We start from the raw sequence: 23,125 nt of genomic DNA, 5'->3' as shown, positions 1-23,125 counted from the left end.
GGGCCGGAGCGCAAAACCCCTGCTCCAGTCCTCGAGCAGGCTACTCTGGAGTTGATGAACGCTGCATACGGAAACCAAACCGCCGTATATACGGACGGTTCCTCCACTACTGGCGGCTCATCTGCTGCATTTGTAATTCCAGAGGAGTCAATTTCACGTGGGTTCCGCCACCTCTGCGGAGTTGTATGCCACCCTGTTATTCCTGAAGTCTATTTTGGCTCACCATGCCCGCCTCTCGGTGATCTACACAGATTTGCCGGCAGCGCTGCAGTGCATAGACAACATGGGCATCCGTGGCTCCTTGGCTCCGGTGGTAGTGAACATCTTGACGACGCTCAAGGTTTTAGAAGACAGGGGCTACCGGCTGACCCTCCAATGGGTCCCTAGCCACATTGTAACAAGAGGCAATGAGGTAGCGGATCGGGCAGCTGCCGCGACCCACCATAGCCGCTCAGCAGTCTCCATCATACTTTCGAACGGGGATAGACGCTCCCACTTGTCCGCGTTGACATCGCCTTGGGCCCATCAGGAATGGTGTCATGACATCACCGGTGATCGCTTCTGTATGCTGCAATTCCAGACCTTGTTTAAGATAAAAGATGCTTGCATGCGGAATCAACCGGGAAAATACAACTCGGATTGGATTGGATAGATGGAATGCGAAACGTTGCTGCTCTGTGAAACTCCCCATCCATCGTCTCACAATGAAGCTGTTGTTGTTGTTGTTGCTGTTCTGTTACTGATTCACCCTAAGTTTAGCGGTGGAACTCATGGGGTTAGTGGTGGTCATGCCCACGACCTACTAGATTATAACGACCATGTCATAGGCACCCCTTCCCAGCGCCGCATTTGGAAGCCAGCGGTGGCGCTATACTCATCGGCTCGGTTATTGTTACTTAAGAGTAATCAGACGTGGCCTATCGTCACCGTGGCTGCAGAACAACTGCACGTTTATTGAGTCATATCCACGAGCGGGCTCCCCGCCTTTCGTCCTCTTTCTTAACATCCTCCGCGGGCCGCGGGTCGCTCCATGTCCCCCTCTAGGCGGTGTAGCAACTGGACCGGACAGTGGAGGACAGTTCTGTTGGCGAGCGCGACCGCGCAGGCACGAATGACGCCGTCGTGCCCGGGAAGTGCTTGTGTGACGCGGCCGAGTTTCCACATCAGGGGGGGGGGGGGGCTTTATCATGGATGACCACCACATCACCGACTTGTAGCTGTGATTCCGGCTTGTGCCGTGCCATGTCCGCCGATCTTAGCTGAAGGAGATACTCCTTTCGCCATCTACTCCAAAACTGCGAGCGGAGCCGCCCTTGGACCTTCAGATATTGCCGGAGGCCCTTGGCACTCGGTGGCTGGGCGACTTCGCCCGGCGTTGGGAGAAGCGTCAGGTGTTTTCCTACGAGGAAGTCCGCCGGTGTCAAGGGGTCCAGGTCTTCGGTCTCGGACGTGACGTGACGTGAGTGGCCGGCAGTTTACTATGCACTCAGCTTTGCAGAGGGCGGTGGTGAGTTTTTCGAAGGTGAGGCGCTGCCTTCCCAGACACCGTTTCAGGGCGTCCTTGACGGAGAGGACCATCCTTTCCCACCACCCGCCCCACCAAGGGGCTCTCTCCACAATGAATTTCCACTGGATGCGGTAGGTACCGGCGAAATTCAGTACATCTTCCGAGGAGAGCAGACGAGACACCTGATGAAAGGTGCGGGCATTGTCGGACATCATGAGTGATGGTACTCTCTGGAAGTGAAACGCCGGAAGGCACTGAGGAAGTGTTGCGTGGACATTCCGGTCGCTAACTCGAGGTGCACCGCACGTGTGACGCCGCAGGTGAAAAGGACTGTGTACGCCTTTTGCGGCTTGCCGTCTTCGTGCACGTACAAAGGGTCCGCGAAGTCCACGCCCACCACATCAAATGGGTTCGTGGGAGTAACTCTTTCACGCGGGAGAGGAGCAACAGGTGTAGTCTGTGAGGACAGCCGTCGACGCCTACACTGTAGGCACATTTGGAGCACGCGGCGAACCGTCTGCCGGCCCTTGACAATCCAGTACTTCAGCCGCAGTTCGCAGAGGGTGTCTTGCACACCGATGTGGTGGAGACACGGGCATGTCTCCGGCCAGTCCTGTGTCCGGCCAGTCTCCGGCGAAAGCGGTACAGTACAAGGTTCAGATGAAGAGGCATCCTAAAGTGATCGTTATTAAACGCAACGGGGAAGATGGCTCGGAGTACCCGGTTACCACAGGTCGCTGCGAGATTGGAAGCGACGCTGACTGCGACGTACGCATGCACATACACGGCGTGGAACCGGTGCAGTGCGTCCTGCTCGTGGACTCAGGCGGTGCGTCCCTGAAAGTGCTCAACGCAGAAGGACACCTGGAACTGAATGGCAGGGCGCTCGCCGGAACGACGCCTTTAGAACATGGGGACGTTTTCGTCGTGCACAACAGGAAATTCCGGTTTGAATGGCAAACGAGTCGCGTGCCCGAGTCGTCTTCAGCGACTCCGACAGCGAAACAGAAGAGAAGTCCTGCGTTACCCATGCGCCTAGGTCATGGCCAGGCTTCAGGACCGAAACCAGCCAAGAAGAGCCTTGGGAATAACAAGACACCAGGGTCCTCACATCTCCAGTGCTCAAGAAGAAAGAAAGAAACGTGCCCACCCCCGTACCACACGAAGTATCACAGGGGGGAGCACCGATAGAGACAGAGAAAGCTAAGAGAAAAAGAAGATACTAGAATGCAGGACAGAAAGTAGATAGCATCGAAATAGGAAAAAGATAGGAATCACCCCTACCAACAATCCAGCGGGACCACAACCAGGGGAAAAGACCAGGCAAACAACGGCTTTAATTTCCATTTTTCAAGTAGTAAACAAAAAGTGCCATAAGCAAACAAGTGTTGGATAGTCTTCTCCTCCGGCTATCGTCCGGTTATATAAACTTAGTTAGAACTTGAACATGACCGCCTCCGGCCCTCCACCCAGCAGGTGCCGTGCTACATAACGTCGAATGAACACCAGTCCTCAAAGGAGTTTGGAGTTTGGAGTTTTCTGGCGCAAGGATATCGAAGATCAAGCTGCGCCGTATAATGGTATGTAGGTGTATCGTAGTCGCTGTGATGTCTTGTGGTTTTACTAAAATATGATATTGTTGGGTTTTCCTGCAATATTTAATAATGTATACACGTACTAATGTCAAGTAACAAGTCACACGTCATTGTCCGTAACATTGAACCACAGGGATGTGATCCCTTATAGGTATATATAGTGGCCAATGTATAGACAAGTAGTTCTACGTGATGTATTCAAGGCAGATAGTCGAACTTAGTATATTAAGGGTACTGAGCTGCGGAACTTTGGCGAAACACCAGGCAAGGGAGTTGCCAATATTCCTCTGCTTCGCGTACGAAACTTCGGCGGTTCTCCTGGCCAGGGGATCACCCAGCCCTCTACCCCGAAGGGATTCCAAGGGTGCTCCAGGCGAGGGAGTCACCAATATTCCTCTGTTCTGATGAACTTCGGAGCACACTCAGGCGAGGGCCTACGTCCCTGTTCCTGCGGGTTCAGTGTTCAGAGCGAAGTTTATCTACTGGGCGATCACTGGGTTGAAACAATGTCAGATGTATTGGAGGAGCTTGATGTCCTTAAGGAAGTTTAGTACAGAGTCAAACTCCACAAGCGGTCCATCTCCTATCAGGAGCGCAGGATGAAGTGGCATGAGCATATCGTAGATCTGTTTAAAATGCTTTCGTCGTAGCCGTTCATATACAGGGCATATCAGCAAGAAATGAAGTACTGTGAGGACGTCATCGCAGAATTCGCAGCGAGGCGGGTCCTCTCTTTTAAGAAGATATGTATGGGTAAGAAAGGTGTGACCTGCACGCAGCCTGCACAAGGTCACTTCTCTTCTGCGATCCATTCTGTTAGAAACATTTGTCAATGACAATGTTGGCTTTATCATGTGCAGCTTGTTTCTGACTTGTTCATTCCAGTTTCGCTGCCAGTCACAATGCAGAGCTTTCTGCACTGCTCTTTTGAAGTCATGCAGCAGAATTCTTTGTTCCGTGATATTCCCTAAAAGTGCCTGTGCAGCCTCATGGTCTGCAAGTTCATTTCCTTTATTTCCTATGTGACTTGGAACCCACATAAATTTCACTGCATGTCCCATCATCGAAAGTGTTAGAACACTATTTTGGATATTCTTCACCAAATAATTATTTGTTTGCTTGGTGGACGTTATAGCTAAAAGTGAGCTCAAGGAGTCCGTATATATGACAGGCGATTTAACACTGTGTTCCTTTATGCTGTCTAACGCCATGTTAATCGCATACAGTTCTGCCGTAAAAATGCTGCAAAGCTTATTTAATTTCGTCAATCGCTTAAATGTACTAGCAACGAAAGCACACGCAACTCCAGTTTTGCCTTTTGCACCATCAGTATAAAATTCATCGTGCTTCCTGTAACTGTCCTTTATGGCAAGAAATTCTTGTTTGATGGCCTGCGGATTGACCGCTTTCTTATCATATTTAGTTAGTGCAAGGTTACATGAGAACCTCTTTCTCTCCCACGGAGCTGTACTGGCAACTGCTCCAAAGAGGGGGTTCTGGAAGTCCAGGAAGTTCACCTGTTGAGCATTTTGTTCCAATCTCATACTTAATGGGGGAATTACTCTTGGTTTATTTGCGAAGAGTCTTTTGTATCGGGTTTCAGTAATGCATCCATGTGCAGGGTTTTCTGGTTGACTCCTTATTTTCGCAGCGTACATGAAAGAAAGGAATTGTCTTCGCCTTCTAAGGCTGCAAACGCCTGACTCTGCGTAAAGACTCTCCACTGGAGTGGTACGGTATGCTCCCGTCGCCAGGCGAAGAGCTTGGTTTTGTATGGGGTTAAGAATTTTCAATGCTGATGGTCTAGCTGACCCATAAATTGCAGCTCCATAGTCAAGTATTGGACGTACAGCGGATTTGTAAATTTCCACCATTGTGTCTTTGTCCGCTCCCCATGATTTACGTGATATTATCTTCATTATATTAAGAGCTCTATTACATTTCTGTTTGATGTGTTTGATGTGTGGTATGAATGTCAGCTTATGGTCGAAGGTAACACCAAGAAACCTGTGCTCTGTTCGTATTGGGAGTTCACGCTTGTTTAGCTTAAGGGTCGGATTTAGGAGCATTCCCCTTTTGCGCGAAAAAACCATACATGTAGACTTCTCAGCCGAGAAACGAAAGCCATTTTCGTCCACCCAGTTGCAAAGTTTGTTTATAGCACTCTGCAATTGTCTCTCCGCCCCGCGGAGGTTAACCGAGCTGTACGGCAGTTGGACGTCATCCACATAAAGTGAAAATGGGATGTTTTGAGGTATAGCCTTAGATATAGAATTAATTTTCATTATAAAGAGCGTGACACTTAAAACACATCCCTGCGGGACTCCGTTCTCTTGAATAAAGCGTCGAGAGTATGTGGTTCCCAGGCGTATTAGGAACGTACGATCTTGAAGAAAGCTTTCCAGGAACCTGATCATACGTCCACAGATTCCGTATGACCTAAGATCTCGTAGGATTCCATATCTCCAGACAGTATCATATGCTCTCTCCAAGTCGAAGAATACTGAGATGCAATACTGGTTTCGTATGAACGCTTCCCGAACGCTTCCCGAACGCTTCCCGAATTTGTGTCTCCAAACGTACTAGGTGGTCTATTGTCGACCGACCCCCGCCGAAGCCGCATTGGTATTTATTAAAAACGCCCTTATCCTCTAATACGTACACTTGTTAACCATACGTTCCATAATTTTTGCTACCGAACTGGTCAGTGCAATCGGTCTGTAACTGCTAGCTAATGATGGTTCCTTTCCAGGTTTGAGTATGGGTACGATAACTGCTTCTCTCCATCCAGAAGGTAACTTCCCTTCCCTCCATATCTGGTTGAAAAATTTTAAAAGTGTAGCCTGTGACTCAACTGAGAGGTGTTTGATCATATCAACGTGTATGGAGTCCATCCCAGGGGCTGTTTTCTTAGCAATGCACAGAGCTTGTTCAAATTCGTCAAACGTGAAATCTGTGTTATAGGGTTCAGTATCAAATGTGCTAGGGACGATACGTTTATTTTCTTCTCTGCTCTTGTATTTTAAAAAACGTGGACTGTAGTGTGACGAACTAGATATCTCTTGAAAATATTCACCCAGGGCATCTGCTTGTTCGTCTAGGTTCTTGCAAGGTACTCCATTCACATGAATCATAGGCATCGTAAAACCTCGATAACTACCTCGGATTTTGTTTAGCCTATCCCATATAACTTTAGATGGGGTGTTGCGATTAAGAGATGTAAGAAATTCGTGCCAAGATTTTCTTTTGGCTTTTCGTTGAGTGTGCCGCGCTGCAGCACGCTTCCTCTTGAAATCTATAAGATTTTCCAGCGTTGGGAACTTACGAAATTTTCCCCAAGCTTTCCTCTGTTCCTTAAATGACTTTTTACATTCATCAGTCCACCAGGGTTTAGGACGTTTAGGTAGGGAGGTTGTTGTTTTTGGAATAGTTTTTCCAGCAGCGTGTATTATTGCCTCCACAATGTTTTGATTCGCCTCGTCGACTGTCATACCAGAGGATAACGGTCCCAATAAGCATATTTTTTGGAAAGCTTCCCAATCTGCGCGGGACAGTTTCCACCTCTGCGGCCGCGTTAAAAGAGAATTACAATGTTGTACATACTTCAAGTTTGTCGGGAAATGATCGCTTCCATAAGGATGGTCATTCACTGACCATTCAAAGAGTTGAAATATCGATGCTGTGCAGAACGATACATCTAAACACGAGAAGGTATGATGTAAAGCATTATAATAAGTAGGTGCTCCCATGTTCAGCACGCACAAAGAATGGGCATGTATTACATTTTCAATATGTTTACCACGTGTGTCATATCTGTTGCTACCCCACAAGGGGTTATGTGCGTTAAGATCACCGAGAACCACAAATGGTTGTGGGAGTTGCAACAGAAGTCGCTCTAGTTCCAGGGGATCAAAGTCAAAATCTGGAGGGATGTACCAGGAGCATAGAGTAAAAACTTGATCGATGCAGATCTGCACTGCAACTGCCTCAAAACCTGTGACAAGAGGAATTTCTTTTGCTGGTAAATTTTTCTTTGTAAGTATTGCCACGCCTCCAGAGGGGCGCCCTGTGTTAGTCCTCGCTTTAGAGAAAAGATTAAAGTATTTGAATGGGTTTATGTTATTTCCGGGAAGAAAAGTTTCTTGTAGGCATATAGCCACTGAATTGTACCTTTCAGTTATGGCATATACGTCATCCAAGTTGCTCCGTAAGCCTCGGCAATTCCACTGTGTAATGGAAATGCTCATTATTAGAAGTGTGCCTTTCTAAAGGCAAAGTAAATTTGTTAGGCTATATTTAAAATTTCAACAACTTATTCAAGTTGTTGTCGTGCCTCTTCCTCTGCCTTTTGAACGTTTCCCTTTTGAAGCCTCTGTTTGGCCATGGAAGCTAGATGTACTCGACACTGACTTCAGCGATGCACGGTCATCTGCATCCAAAAGTTCCATGGGTTGTTGACTTCCCTCTACTGTCACCATTGACTTCCCCCCAGAAGATGGGGTGGCGACAGCCTCCGAAGAGGTTTCTTCACTGGACTCAGTTTGGCAGGCTACGGAGACTGGCTGCAGTCTCTGCGTACTCCGCCTAGTCTTTAGGGGAATGTTGGGTTGAGACTCCGGCTTAGAATGTGTCCGAGTCTCAACGCACGTCGGGGGTGGGGCCATTCCCCTTCGCACCACCTCCGCAAGGGATCCAACTCTTTGGAAATCAAGCTGTGATTTTGCCGCTTTATACGATATGTTTTGTATTGTTTTAATCTTTAGAATTTCTTTCTCCTGTTGCCATCGAGGGCATGACCTTGAAAAAAACTGGGTGATCGCCTGCGCAGTTTAAGCATTTAACTGCATTAGTACAAGATTCAGGTACATGGTCTTTTCCCGCACACTTTGGGCAGATGGCTTCGCCACGACAAGTTTGGGAACCATGCCCAAAGCGCTGGCATTTAAAGCATCGCCGTGGATTTGGGATGTATGGACGTACTTGGCAATTAAGGTACCCCGCTTTAAGTGTAGGTGGGAGAGAATGCAAACAGAACGACAGTATAATGTGTTTTGTCAGGGTTTCTTTGCCTTCCCTACGGATTTTTATACGCTGTACCGCGGTGACCCCTTGCGAAGACAAACCTTCTAAAATTTCGTTTTCAGAGCTTGTAAGTAAATCATCATCTGAGATAACACCTTTCACGGTGTTGAGCACACGATGTGGGGTAACACAAACGTCCGTTCCAGCGATCTGCTTGGTGGCTTGCAACGCGTCACTTTGTTTCTTTGTCTGTACCTCAACTTGTAGATCTCCAGAAAAAAGCTTTTTGGCTGAATAGCCCTTTCCTACAATCTTTTCGATGTCTTTTGCAATCACGAATAGAGATATTCTGCTCATTGGCCTCTCGGCGTCGGCTGAATGTACCACCAGAACCCTCGGGAAAGAGAGCTCTGATAGTGAGTGTTCTACGTGTTTCTTGTCGACCTTTAGCGTGACCTCGGTGCGACTCCTTTTCAGGGGTCGATCTTGTTTTTTGTGATTTTCAGAACCCATGAAGTGGAATAGAAATATTCGGTACTCACGTTATGCCGCCCACCACCGAGCCCAACCGGGGGACGCATTCAACGCGCCAGCATTTCGGCAAGTACTATACCCTAGAGCAGTGTACTCAGAGAGGTGAAAACGCTGCTCAAGGTTGGTCCTTGCCACTGCCAAGACTTGGAGAGGGAAAGAAAAGGGGGTATAGAAAGAAAGGAAAGAGGAGTAGGAAGGGAGGGAAGTGTAGAGGAGAAGGGGCAGTGACTGAACTGCATAGTCCTGGTCGGACCTCCCAGGACCTCCTGACTACGAGAAGTCAGGGGCCAAAGCGGTGTGTTGCCTTCCCAAAGGGGCCCTTACGGGTCCAACACAACCTCCGGGTTGGCTCAACCGCCAGGACTCCCATTTCCCCGGACACGGGTGAGCTACGTACAGTTCGATGTAGGGGTCTCAACTCCCACGGCGACCCAACCATAATGTGAGAGCGGGCTGCTGCGACAGGTCGGACCTACCGGGCGATGGGGGCGCCACGTTCCCGACACCGGGCAGTCCTCAAAGGGATCCGGGAAGTAAACAAATGCGACAAAAACGACACAAGTACCGGATAGCAAAAATTAATAAGCAATGTAATGCTTATTATAAGGTATCAACAATTAAAATTTTAACCTAAGTAGCAGCCTGGTAGAGAAAAAAAAATGGCATCAACAAGTAAAAATTTAACCTAAGTAGCAGCCTGGTAGAGAAAAATAAACAAAAAGAAAACTGGCATCAACAAGTCAAAATTTAACTGAAGTAGCAGCCTGGTAAAGCAAAAAAAAAAAGAAGGAATTAATTGCGGGCGACCTCACGCCCACCCCACCCACAGGCCACAGCTCACGCGCAACCACCACAAGGGGGGACCCGACCCCCCGACAAAAGGCACAATAGCATAGTCCAGTGTAGTGGCAGTAGTATATAACGGCCACCCGTTGAGGGCATCATCCCCGGGACCGAGTAGTTAACAAATCCCACTGCGTGACAGAAATCCGGGAACTGTCTGAACGACCGAGGATACATGTAATCACCATATATTACCGTATAACTACACCACCGAAAAGGACACAGCGACCGAGGATACATGTGGTCACCATATGTCACCGTATAACTACACCATCGAAGAGGACACAGCACGAACAGCGGGGACGTCCCGCCCCCCCCCCCCCCCACCCACGGGCCGCAGCTTACATGTAACCACCCGCGGGTGAGGGAGACCGAACCGCCCGCAACGCCGACTATATTGCCCGAACCCCCAATCCTAACTTACGTTGTAACAAAAGAGACACAGCTACTGACCATCAACAACCCGCATAATCCCCCCCCACAGGGGTAGAGCTCCCTGCCTCAATAGGACCACCCATTCCAACCGGTTACTACCACAATGTTCACTACTATAGACGACAACCTATTCCCGAGCGTTACCAATACTCATTCATGATATCCCATGAAACAGGTGTAAACCTCACCCCAACGGTCCAGAGAAGTCCCCCACATGAGCCCCCTGAACACAAAGGCTTCATACCACTTAAAAAAAAAGACACCTGATATAACGAAATAGGAGGTGGGAATCGCTGTCCGGTCGCTGGCATAGTTTCACCACCTAATTCAGGCCACCAGCATTTCCCATGTCAACGAACACTACGGACCACCACCCCACAGAAGACCAGATCGGGCCACGAGTCCGGAGTTCTCACCCCACGAACCGCTCGGTTCCTATCCGTGCCCCCTCACGGGAACCCGGCGGCCATCGAACTCGGTCTGTAGGGGAACGGGCTTTGACCATTAGCTAATAGTGGCGACCTTCCACCCTCTTCACCCGACGAACCGCTCGGTTCCTAACCGTGTCCCCTCACGGGAACCCGGCGGCCATCGAACTCGGTCCGTAGGGGATCCAACTTTGAGCAATAGCTGATAATGGCGACCTTCCACCCTGCTCACCCCACGATCCGTTCGGTTCCTAACCGTGCCCCCTCACGGGAACACGGCGGCCATCGAACACGGCCCGTAGGAGAACAAACCATAATCCTTTACAGAAGAACCCATCATACAAGGTGCAAGGCAAGGGAGCACCACCGGTGGGCCAACCCCATCCCAAGAAATGATTCAATGAGTCAAACCACAACAACAGCCCGGTACCCAACAGCACAAAGCACAGCACGGCCAACTCAGAACATGAGTGTGTCCATGACCCACCACCTAGGAACCCGACCCCGAGAGATACACCTGCGGGAAAGGTCCAAAAGACCACATGGACTGACAACCCGTTCCGGGGCCACTCACTAGACAACACTGGACCCAGACACGCCACTCCCTGGGGGCGGGAAGGCGTCTACCGAGCGCCGAAGCGCACAATGTGCGAAGTGCACACACAACACCCCGAGACTCAGGGCACAACACAATGAACTCACCAAAATGGGGTTCTCAATTTGCTGGGTCCCAACTCCCTGGCCCTCTCACAACAGGAGCCCTCGCCGCCACCCCCAACCTGGCGACGAGCCTGCTGAGGCCGTGGCCCCAACAACGTGACGTCCAACCGCCCGCCTCCCAGAAGCCGGAGTCCCCGGTAGTACCGTACCCGACACCACGAAGGCATCCTACTGTGCATTTGCTATCTCGACCAACTGCTTTAAGACCGACAAACAACTATCATTTCGTATGAGGAAAAATAACTTACAGGGAAGAAGTGGCCCACCAACCAGCGCCCCCAAAGCCGCCCTCTGAACCGCTGTTAACGGACAGTCAACCACGTAGTGACTAACGTCACCAACCAAAGCCCCACAACCACATACTCCTGAATCTCGAAGACCCCTTGCCCTCAAATCCTCCGGAAAACCTCCGTGCCCGGTAACCAACTGTGTAAGATGGTAGTCCGCTATAAACCCCGGCTCACTAGTAATCACCGGAATCCAGTGTTTCACCCAATGACAATACCCCTGCCAGCGTCCAGACCACATTTCCATTGCCCACTTTCTGATCCAGGATTTAAGAGTCACCTTTGACACTCCCGGGTCCCAGGTGACCGGGGCCTGTCTGGCCAGGTTCGCTATCCTATCAGCCATCTCATACGAAGTAGAACATTATCCTTATGCGTCCCATAACCTTCCTAATTTTTTCCTTAAGTGCCTGTACTCGAGGGTTCCCATGTATGGGATTCGCCAAGGCTTCCAATAAGGAAAGGCTGTCGGTGTAAACCCTCACCGGTTCACTAATTCGATGCGTGTCCAGATAGACACCCCAGCAAACATTGCCGCCAGCTCCGCCTCAAAAATACTGGCATGTGAAGGAAGACCGAGACGACCCTGTCCAAATAAATCATTATCCTTCAATATACAAAACCCCGCCCCAACGTTCTGTAAAGTTTTTGACCCGTCAGTAAACAAACTATACCCACCGGGCACGTCATCTCTCACTCGCCGAAATGGAACTCCCAACATTCCTATCTCCATTTAATCAATGGGATATGTTGGATGGCTTGCAATTTCCTAGTCATGTGGGAGTTATTAAACTCACGATACCAGGCCCCTACAGCATAAAGTGCCACCCTTTCAACACACCCAACATATAGTGCCCCAAACAGAGAAAAGAAATTACGGCCACCCCCACGCACCAAACGGAATAGGTCCAAAGTCAATTGTAATATTCTATCTCGTACCTCATCAAGGTGCTGGTTAAACGTCAACCTATAATCGATGGTTACCCCTAAAACCCCAATGGTACCCAGAGAACCCAACACTACGTCCCAGTACACGGATAGTTGGCGGTCGGCTCTGGTACTTATCACCCTTAGCCACTACAAGTCCCCTTGTTTTATCTGGATTGAGTGCCACTCCGACTGATGTATCCCAGTCCAGAAGCTGATTCACAGCCATCTGCCCCCTCGACTCAACTCCCGCTCGAGCCGTGTCCTCGACTATTAAGTTAATGTCATCTGCGTACAAGTAAACAGTGACCCCAGGCGGAAACTGAATGTCTAAGGCTCCATTCGCAACCACATTCCAGATAAGGGGACTGAGGGGTGACCCCTGCGGGCAGCCCACCACTGGACCAACGACAACCGCCCCACCAGCCGTCCGAACAGCATACCTTCTGTCTATGAGAAACCTCCCGATGGCAGAGGCCAAGTTAACTGGACATCCCATATTATTAAACTCTCTCCTTACCACCGACGGCATGACATTGGTAAAGGCATTGGCTATGTCAAATGTAAGTAATACCGCACAATTATCCTTCTTCCTAAATCTTCGTAGCCGTTCAATTACGTGAACCAACGCCAATGTGCATGACTTACCGTGTAAAAAGCCATATTGCCCCTCCCGAAAGAAATTACTAGTCGACAAGAACCAATCCAGCCGTCGGAAAAGTAGCTTTTCATAAATTTTCCCCATCACAGAAGGCACACTGATTGGCACCGGGTCCACCGGTATTTTACCCCTCTTAGGGATCAACACCACCCTACCTATTTTCCAAGCTCGTGGAAACCCCCCCAACCGGTAACATTGGCAGTACAGCCACCTCAAAAATCCAGCATGAGAGCTCTGCAGGGCCATAATGATGTCGATGTTAATGTGATCCATACGAGTCGCGGCCAAGACTACCAATAGCGACTGAGATCTCTCTTTCAGAGAAAACACCGTCTACGGACCCTTCATCGTAGGTGTCCATTACGTCCTCACTCACCCCTCTATGCGGTACAAATAGGGTTTCTAGAATGGTCCTCACTGACTCCTCGTAATTATCGGTAAAAGTACCATCTGCTTTCCTTATTGGCGGAATAACAACATTGTTTTTTTTTTCACACAAGCCATTCTGTATAGTTCTCCGAAGTTGTTTCTTTTTCCAATTGCGGATACGACCTCATTCCAGTATGCCTCCTTTGCCTCAATAATCTTACGCTTGTACTCCTTAAAGAGACCAAAGTATACATTCTTATATACCAAACGCACATCATTTCTAGACCGTTGGTATCGACGCCTGGCAGCCCTAACTATTCCTGAGAGTCATCAAGTGATCTGTCCACCACGGTACCGCCCTATGTGTTTGTCTAATCCTCCGCAGCTCTCTATGATGGTAACGTTCAATTCTACCTTGAGCAATGGTAGCCACCTGTTCTAGTTCCTCCGTATCACGTAATTGTCTCTTACAAATCAGTGTAAACCATTCATCCCTTTGGATGGATTCCTTGACTCTATCAAGTCCTTTCCTGGTTAATCTGATTATCCTTCCATCATCCTGATGAAAACCAACAAATGTGATAAACCTGTGATCTAAACACGATGGCTCCTCATGCACCGTCCAGTCTCGGAAAGCCGACGAAAACCTATCCGTAACCAGTGAGACGTCAATCCAGGATTCTCCGTTAGCACAACTAAGTTATGACCCAAGATGAAGTCCACCAATTCACTCCCCCGATTATCATTTATAGCCCCTCCCCAAACGACATTTTTTGCATTGAAATCCCCAACTATTACAACGGGATACTGTTTGTTCTGTGTTACAATCCCAGCTATGACATTTAAGACCCCGCCCAAGCCCAAACTGGGGCTGACGTAAACATTAACCACCACCACCCCAAATCCAGGCAAGGACATATGGGAGCCATGGCTCCGACCATTTCTGTTCATCCATAATCTAACTGCCACAACATCCCTTTCCATAACCAACGGGAACATGTCACATTCAATGTCCCCAATGACGGTGGCCACCTTCGCCTCAGCCCCACTACAGAGAACAGTAGCCCTACCAAAGTCACCATAAACCTGCCCTCTGACCAAATACGGTTCTTGAAAACAAATAATACTGACCCCCTCCCGAGATCCGAACGCAATAGCTGCATCCATCGCAACCTTACCCCTTCCCACATTAATTTGTAAGAATTTTAGTTTAATAGTAAGTTAAAATAATTATTAAAAAAATTTTACAAATAAAAAAGAACAAAGTTAACTATGCCAAATTCTATACTTCATATGCTCCCTCTCGTAATTATAAATAGGGCAATCAGGGGTATTAAACTGGTGGCCCACATCGAGTCGCTGTCCCCTCGTCGCAACCGCCATCTGGCATGCCCTGCAGACATCGCTACCCCGCGGTATCTTACAATCCCTAACCAAATGATCATCCTCCCCGCATCGGAAACATCTGCTTCTCTCTTCCCGACACTTTCCCATCGAGTGATCGTACACTAAACACTTCCTACAGGCCCTGACCACGACGTGCTCCTCGACAAAGCAACGAGACCACCCTGTGTATAGCTCCCTCAATGAGCACAAGGCCTTCGCAACATCACACGTGACTTCAATGACAAAAGTGTTCCCACTGCGTGTCGAGTATTCATCAAGTATTTTAAAATCCTCTGCACTAATGCTTAGCCCATTTTTAAGATTGATCACCGACAGCAACTGGTCCGCAGTAATCCGTCTTTCAAAGTTACATATCCTAACTCGGGGGTTTATACTCCTAGGGAATGATGCCCGCAAGCGGCAAGCCGGACACTCGTCTTTATTTACTCGCCCCATGAGTTCCTCTAAACCTTTACGAAACTTCGACCTAATGATTATGCCCCCATTTCGCATTGCAGTTAAGGTTGCATCGGGTATCCCAATCTCCTCCGGACTATACCTCTCTCGCAACGCTATCTTGATGTCCTCGGGCCTATCTGAACTGTTACTGTGTACAAAAAGTACAAATGGTTCAGGGGGTTCCCCAACAGGCTCCCGGGCCAACCGCTCCCCCCCACTTCGTTGGCCACTTGTGCATAGGTTTTGCTCGCTGCGACGTGACCTTCGAGCTCGGCAATTTTTATTTCATGCCTTCAACGTTCTGTGTAGCCGCCGTAAGCTTCTTCCGAAGGATTGCCAAGGCACATTCCTGTTCCGAATTCGCTTTACGAAGGTCCTCGACGAGTTCCTGCGACTCATGAAAAAGTCTCGCCGCGAGCACCCTAGCACCCTCGTGAGCTGCAGCCTTATCCGTCTCTTAACTCAGCCTGAGCCTCATCACCCTTCTTCACTCAAACTGTCTGACCATTCCCTCGTATTCCAAAAATATAGCCGTAAGGGCATTTTTCTTAGGTACTGTCAACGAGTGTATATGGCCAATGTAACCTGATCTAAGTTTCCTTAGTCGATGCTCGAGAGGCCACTCTCCCCATTCGTCACTCTTAACAAGGATGGTAATATCTATTCCCTCCTGCAGATCAGTAGTGGACCCTGATTTACTCTTACCATCTCCCTCTCCCTTCAACATAGTCTGGGTGGTCCTACCCGAATTTATCTCTACAGGCCTAGCCTGTTGTTCGGAAGGTGAGCCAGCATCCTCAACCTCCTTTACCACCACCTGATACGTTTCATTGTCGACTTGTGACCCAGCACTACGGGACCTCTCCCTGGGGGGCGGGGATTTAGTGATCCTACTTTTCAGAGCAAAAGGGTCCGGGACTAAACTCATGCTAATTCACCCACAATTTAAAACGAAACTAACAGAATAATAATAATAACAAAATTACATAACAAAAACAAAGAAAAAAAATTCACGACCAGGGATTGAACCTGGGACGGCGCGGGACTATACTACCAAGCAGTCCGATAGGCGGTTGACACAGGTGCATACTCTTTATTCAAATTATGAATTTCGCTTCAGTAAACCACAAAAACTTTAACTCTACGCATAAAAGGTGCTTCCAGTGCCATCAACCAACCCTCAGTCCACCTGAGGAGGCCCTAATTTAACCGCAACGACTACATACACTCACGCGACTCAGGCCCACCCACACATGTAAACAATGGTAATTTTCAAGAAATACCCCCTCCCAAGCCTGAAACTACATTTATTTTATGTTCTAAACGACCTAATAAGTATTCTCCTACAATTTGGCAACTCCAAAAGGCCCCGGGAACTCGAACGGACTCACGGCCTTCCAGCGACGGTAGGCATAACCTTCACTTGCTATTGGTGTTAAATTCCACGAAAAATTCGGGGAAACCTGGCGAAATCCTTCCAATCCTTCGCCCTCGAAGGTCCGTGAGCCGTCCCAAATCCCTCGCAGGCCTGTTGAAGAAATATGTGACAATTACTTCATCCCTAAAGAGTGGAGGCAGGAGCCGAGGCAGACACGTCCGCTCACTTCGCCAGCCGCTGGCGAAGTGAAGCTCCTGTGAAGCATTTCGCTTCACAGGAGGACGCACTCCTCTCATTCTTGGCACCCCCAGTGCGTGGTCCGCTTGGCAGATGCCACACCTGCAGGGTGTCCCACTTTAGGGCCGCCACGATTTTTTTAAGAAAGCTCTTCGTTTGTCTCCTTCACTTTCCGCTTCTGCGCCGTTTCTTGTCGACTCCCACTACCAGGAGGAGCGTCGAGAGCAGGAGGACACCTGGGTCTTCTGCGTCGGGAACGAAGTCAGCGATTCCCACAACCAGGAGGAGCGTCGAGAGCAGGAAGACACCTGGGTCTTCTGGGTCGGGAAAGAAGTCACGGTCGACGCCAAGAGCCAAACCCTCAGGAAGAAAGACTACGCCCGTGACGCCGGGCGCTGCCTCTCCCACGCCTCAGAAGGCCACCGGAAAGAGCATCACTCCCTTTCGCAACTTCTACGGCAGGACCCCCGCCTCTGGGCGGAAGACGGGGCGGTCCGCCGTACGGAGCTCCGCAGTTCACGCGAGAGTTGCAGCTCTCCAAGGAGAAGGAGCGGGCGCAAGCCCTAAAGGGGGGACACCAACTAGGCGAAGTTTGACGCAGCATGCCGCCCCCTCGGACCCCAACAAGTCTGCGGCTCTGATGTGCATCCATGCTCCGCGACGTTGGGCGGATGTCGTAAAGCAAGGGGTGCCGAAGAGGACTCCTACCTGCGTCCAGAAGCGCGTGGCCACGACTGCGCTCAGGCGCAGGAAGTTGAACATCGTGGCTGCTTCCACGGGCCTGTGCACTCCACGAGTACACACTGCACCACGCGAAGACGCGCCAGAACTCCCCAAGTCCGTCAAGTCAAGACCGGCAAGTCAAGATTCCACCGTGGTGCGGAGAAGCACGGGATGCCGGGTGCTGTCCTCTTCGTGGGCGAACTGCAATCTTCCTCCCACCCGAAGGAGCGAGTTTGCGTCCAAGTATGGGTTCATCGTCAAAAGAGCAGACGAACGGGAGATGGGTCGCGCCGCCTGAAGGTCAACGACATCTGCGCCAAAGCATTCTAGTTGAGTGCGGCGGACCCATAGAAGCTCTGCCGAATGCAGTTCATGTGCAGAGATGGGCCCGGTGAGCCTTGATCCAGGTCTCCGCGAGTTGTTGATATATCTGAGCACGTATGCTGTTACTCTAAGCACGCGGCTGAGTAGAATGTAGTCCTCTAACCGGAGGATGGGTCACCATGGCGGATCGCGACTGGACAGCACGTCTCTTCCGTCCGAGAGGACGATGGGATGCGGTTCGATGTTGGTTCGAGAGACGGGTCGACACTACCAGACAACCATGGGGGTCCAACCCACCACAGCTCGCTGCCAACGAGCTCGTCCGCGGAGATTCCTCTCGTGAGCAGGTCGGCTGGGTTATGTCTCCGCACGCGGCCTTCTACAAACTGCGGGCACCGTGAAGCCGTGTTCTTGACCCACTGCAGCGCAATCTGAGAGTCCGTCCAGAAGGTTGCCTTCCATGCCACGTTGGGCCTGACTCCGCGGATGCGGCTGTAGAGACGAGCAGCGAGAAGGCAGCCGGGAGCTCTAAGCGCGGTAGTGTTACCTGTTTCAGCTAAGCAGATTGCAGCTGATGCCTTCCGTGCCCCTGTCTGCTCTTATGTAGATGGCCGCTCCGTAGGCTCTGGGGCTAGCGTCGGCAAAGATCTGGAGATCTTGGACACTGCCGTTGGTACCGGCAGTACATCTGGGCACGTTCAACAGCGAAAGAGTGGGCAGGCCGTTCACCCAATTATTCCAGACTTGATGTGCTGTGTTAGTCATTGGTCGGTCCCAAGGCACTGCGTCTACATTGCTTGAAACAACAGTTTCGCGGTGACGGTGAATGGGGCTAGAAGCCCAAATGGGTCGTACAATCTGGAAACCGTCTTGAGCACCGTGCGTTTCGTGGGCTCGTTAAGCTTGGCGAACGCATGAACCGCGGTGACTGGCGCCAAGATTGTGTCCGCGTGACGATCCCACGGCACTCCCAGCACACGAAGCACGGTGTCCGTGCAACCGACGTTGTTATATGCCGTTCCGTCCTCGAGGAACTTCCGCTGAAGCATCATTGAGTTCGCCGCCCACTTCCGGATGTCCATTCCGGCCTCTTGCAAGATGGCCCTCGTTTCCGCATATAAGGTCTCTGCCTCTTGCGTGTTGTCGCATCCAACCACCAGATCGTCTACGTAGAAGCTGGTACACAAACGAGCCGCCGTGAGTGGATAGCGATTGCAGGCACCGAAATGGTGGTGTAACGTTGCTGCGAGTAGAAATGGGCTAGACGAGGCTCCGAACGACACTCTTGTCATCCTCCACTGCTTGACTGCTGGGTGAGGGTTGGATGCCGACGGCAACTCCTGGATCCACAGGAAACGTAGGGCGTCCCTGTCCTGCGGCCGGATTTGGATCTGCAGATACGCCTTGCGGGTATCTGCGTTGAGGATGATGGGAGAGGACCGAAACGTGATGAGCAAACGCAGAAGGTCGCTGTTTAGGTTCGGACCCTTCGCCAAGACGTCGTTGAGTGAGGGTTGGCCGGGGACGTGAGACGACGCGTAGAACACTATTCGGACCTTCGTAGTGACGGCTTCGTTGCGGATGACCGCATGATGAGGTAAGTAGTACAAATTGTTGGTGGGGTGTGGCCCAGTCACCGGTTCGGCGTGCCCTTCGGTAAAGTACTCGCGCATGGTGGACTCATACTGCTCCAGATCTGCGGGCGCCGTGCTGAAACGTCGCAACTGGGCCTTCAATCTCTTCTCAGCGGTGGCAAGGTTGCTAGCCTCGAGCGGGAGACCGGGCTCCTTGATCATGAGAGGAACCTCATATCGGTCTGTTCGCCACTTGATGTTGTCTTCAAACACTTAGAGATCTGCGGCTCCATCGGGAGTAGACAGCTCGGACTCCTTGATGCCCAAAGCCTCTAGTCGCCAGAGGTCAGCTGGCTCTGGTAGTCCCCCGTCGAGCGTGGAGCATAAGAGCGACGTTACGGCATGGTGGTCCTGCGCCGAGCCGGGTGGAGCTACGCCTTGGACGACCCATCCAAATATTGTCTCGATGGCCGTCATGTCATTGGGGAGGCGCTCTATCTTCCCTGACACGAGACGCCAATAGTGGTCCGCACCGACGAGGAGATCAACGTTCTGTGATGCGCATGCAGTCGTCGCTGGACGGAGACCGCGGTGCTTGAGTACTTCTGTGATTCGGGCATCTACTGGAGGGCTGAGCGATCTACAGATGTGCGGGATGGCGAGGGCATCCACCTCCAATGACTGGCATAAACCAGCAACGCACAACGAGACCCTGTCGTACGTTCGGAATGTGGAGGCCTGCGTTGAGCCAAACGCAAAGATGGACAGGCCTTCCGAAGACTGAATGGGGCAGCGAAGCTGTCGGGCAAGGTCTTCGGTGATGAATGTCCTTTGGCTCCCTGTGTCGAGCAAGATTCGCACCTCTGCAGACCCACCGGGACCGGATATCGTCGCTGTGGCTGTTTGCAAGAATGTAATGGTTGAGGATGTTGAGGCTGCTGTGGCCTGGACTGCTGGCACCGACACGGGCGCGGATGCTGCGCTCCGACCGCTCGCCTGAGGCTGTATATCACAGAGCACCGTCAGGTGTTTCCCCTGACATTTACCGCACTTCAGGCTCCCAGCCGAACGACAACGGCGGGCGAAGTGATTGCGCCTCGCGCACCGGAAACGGCGATGCTCTGAAGCGAGGCGCCGGCGCTTCTCCTCCGGTGTGAGAGATGCTGAGCATGCTGCAATGCGGTGATCCGCGGCCCGACAAAGGGCGCACGTTGGCTGTTCAGGAGCTTGCGACGATGGCGCTCCGGCGAAGACGGTGGCGGGGGCAGAGCTCACTGCAGTTGGGAGTGCAGCGGCCGACGGCAAGGGGGTTGGCACCTCATCATCGGCGTGGTCTTGATGGGAAGGCCGAGGTCGGTGAAGCGCAGCTTCCTCTCTCGCTTCGACGTGAACGCGCAAGAAGTCCATCAGCGCCTTAACCTCTGTTGCTGCTGATGGTGAGGCTGACATCGCATCCGTGGGCGGCGCCGTAGCGCTCACGTCGGAAGATGCGGCCAGTTGCTTCCTCCTTTGCCGAAACTGCACGAAGAGCTCTGGAGGCAGGCATCGAGATACGACCCTGTACAGCACCATTTCATAACTGGACAGCGGAATTTCCAGCGCTTCCAGACCACCTGTGTGACAGAAGACTTCGTCTAATAAGTGCCGGAGCTGTATCACATCGCTACTGTGGATCGCCCAAAGCGCAAGTAGCTTATCGATATGCTGCGAGAAGATCTGTGCGACCGAAGCGTTGCTTTAGAGCTTCGACCGCCAAGTTGTAGTTGGCACCGCTTAGGCTGATCCCGTCGATGGTACGCTTGGCGTCGTCGGTGACGTAGCATAGAAGGTATTTAAACTTCTCCACCGTGGCCAATGAACGGTTGTCGTGGACAGTCGCCTGAAAGTGCTCCCAAAAGCGGGCCCAGTCTTGCAACTTGCCCCCAAACTTCGGTATTTGTAGCTTCGGCAACGATACAGCTCGGCTCGTTGGGCAGCTCCGCGCCGCGTCGCCCTGCGCGACCGTGGGGGCGCCCAGAGCTGCCACCGTTACCGCTGACGTACGTGGTTCGTAGCATTCGTTTCGCTCTTGTGATGGCGGCCTCTAACTGCTGCTCACAGTCGAGTATGCCTTGCACCTCGTCGTCGTACTTGTCATCCTCCGTGAGCGCCAAGATCTGGAGGTCCAAGTCGTGAAGCGCGGCCTTTCGTGCGACCAAGAAGTCGAGGTCCACTTCAATGCCCTCGGCTGTGACCTCTGCGCTAGGACAATCTCGCAGACGATTGACGACGCGGGTCACTGCGCCTCTTGCGCCTGCTCTGCTGCGCCGGAGGCCGTCCAAGTGGTTCACAGGCATTGTGGAATTCAATTCCGGCTGACGAGAGGCGAAATCCCGGGCTGGCGTGCCGCCTCGTTGCCGAAGTGGAAGGTCCAGGCGTTGCGACGAGGGCAGTCGAAGGGGCCAATCTCCCGGGTTTCGGCACCAATGTTAGTTAAGAGTAATCAGACGTGGCCTATCGTCACCGTGGCTGCAGAACAACTGCACGTTTATTGAGTCTTCTTCTTCTTCATCCTCGGGGAAATGGCCGTTATCCACTAAGGGCGATTGGCCAGTACCAGATGGGGGTCATAGGCGTGGATTTTCCTACCTAAGGCTTCGACAGGTACCAGTACGCAAGAGCGGTGCTCGCTGGTCAGTCCACGAGCAGAGCAGAGCTGGCGACGCGTGCTGCTGTTCTTCTTCCTCGTCTTCGTTTATTGAGTCATATCCACGAGCGGGCTCCCCCCCCCCCCCCCCCCCCGCCTTTCGTCCTCTTCCTTAACAGTTATTGCTTCCTCAATTTCTGCAATACTTTGTACTTCAGCTTACCTTAGTATTTTTGTACAAGCGGTGGGTGTCCCATAGGAGATGCTTGTTTCTAAAGTTGATTATCATCATCATTCTACGCGGTTTCGTAGGGGCTGTTGCTGTCGTCTGCTACGGTCGTAGGTCCGCTTCTGCACGTTCAAAATTGAAATTTCCATTCTTCTTCATCTTCTTCATCTAACTGGATGGTGTCTGGAACTATGTGGTCTCCCTGGTGGGCACCTGCAGCTCCATTTCTTTTAAGCTTCAGCGTAGTGCGAAGACGTGTCTTGAACGTGCGACGCTCTCCCATGAGCGTCACTGTTTCCTGCATTCTCTCATTTTCACATCAGCGAGAGAACGGCTTAATAGCGGTTGACGATACCGCTGTCTTTTAAAAATGCGCAGAGGGCTTTCATTACTTTCACCTGTTGCTGTTTGCAGCGCCAGTAACCAAATAGTTTGCAGAAGCTGAAAGGTCGAGAGTCAAGCTTATCGAGCACAGCCTGAAGTCGTTCTCTGTGAGTCTCGTAAGATGGACACTGCATGATTATGTGAAGTGTGTCTTCCGGAGTGTTGCATGTGCGGCATAACGAAGTTGATATGAGTTTCATTCTGTAGAGTGTTGTCCGTGAATAAAGCTGACCTAGGCGGATTCTGTGGATGACTGTTTGCAGAGGTCTCTCCAGGCTTCTTGGGACAATAACTGTCAAATTGGGATTGATGAAAGAGAGATAATCAGTAGGCCGGAGGGATGACTTCCATAGTTCTCTGGATTTTTGTGTCGTCGTTTTCTTTAGATAGGCTTTCGAGTCAGCTTTCGAGAAAGGTATGGCGCTGAGCTTGGTCTTGCTTAGAGCTTCCTTGGCTGTTTTGTCTGCTGCTTCATTC

General features: G+C 51.0%; 3 protein-coding genes across 3 annotated transcripts; all 3 read right to left on the bottom strand.

Moving 5' to 3' along the window:
* Nucleotides 1-17,993: 17,993 nt before the first annotated feature.
* On the bottom strand, nt 17,994-19,631 carry LOC135397513 (uncharacterized). Its single transcript, XM_064629117.1, has 2 exons — nt 18,691-19,631; nt 17,994-18,327 (listed from the first exon to the last, which is right to left on the bottom strand). The coding sequence occupies exons 1-2, from the start codon at nt 19,629-19,631 to the stop codon at nt 17,994-17,996; spliced, it is 1,275 nt and encodes a 424-aa protein (XP_064485187.1).
* A 51-nt stretch (nt 19,632-19,682) lies between these two features.
* On the bottom strand, nt 19,683-20,981 carry LOC135397512 (uncharacterized). The gene has a single exon (XM_064629116.1). The coding sequence runs from the start codon at nt 20,979-20,981 to the stop codon at nt 19,683-19,685; it is 1,299 nt and encodes a 432-aa protein (XP_064485186.1).
* A 121-nt stretch (nt 20,982-21,102) lies between these two features.
* On the bottom strand, nt 21,103-21,745 carry LOC135397511 (uncharacterized). Its single transcript, XM_064629115.1, has 2 exons — nt 21,508-21,745; nt 21,103-21,443 (listed from the first exon to the last, which is right to left on the bottom strand). Exons 1-2 carry the CDS (start codon nt 21,743-21,745, stop codon nt 21,103-21,105), a joined length of 579 nt encoding a protein of 192 aa, XP_064485185.1.
* Between the last annotated feature and the right edge of the window lie 1,380 nt (nt 21,746-23,125).

The sequence above is a fragment of the Ornithodoros turicata genome, chromosome 6 (assembly GCF_037126465.1).
Source record: "Ornithodoros turicata isolate Travis chromosome 6, ASM3712646v1, whole genome shotgun sequence".
NCBI lineage: Eukaryota > Metazoa > Arthropoda > Arachnida > Ixodida > Argasidae > Ornithodoros > Ornithodoros turicata.
Note: the sequence above shows the minus strand (reverse complement) of the source record. Positions and strands in the feature narration are given on the sequence as shown.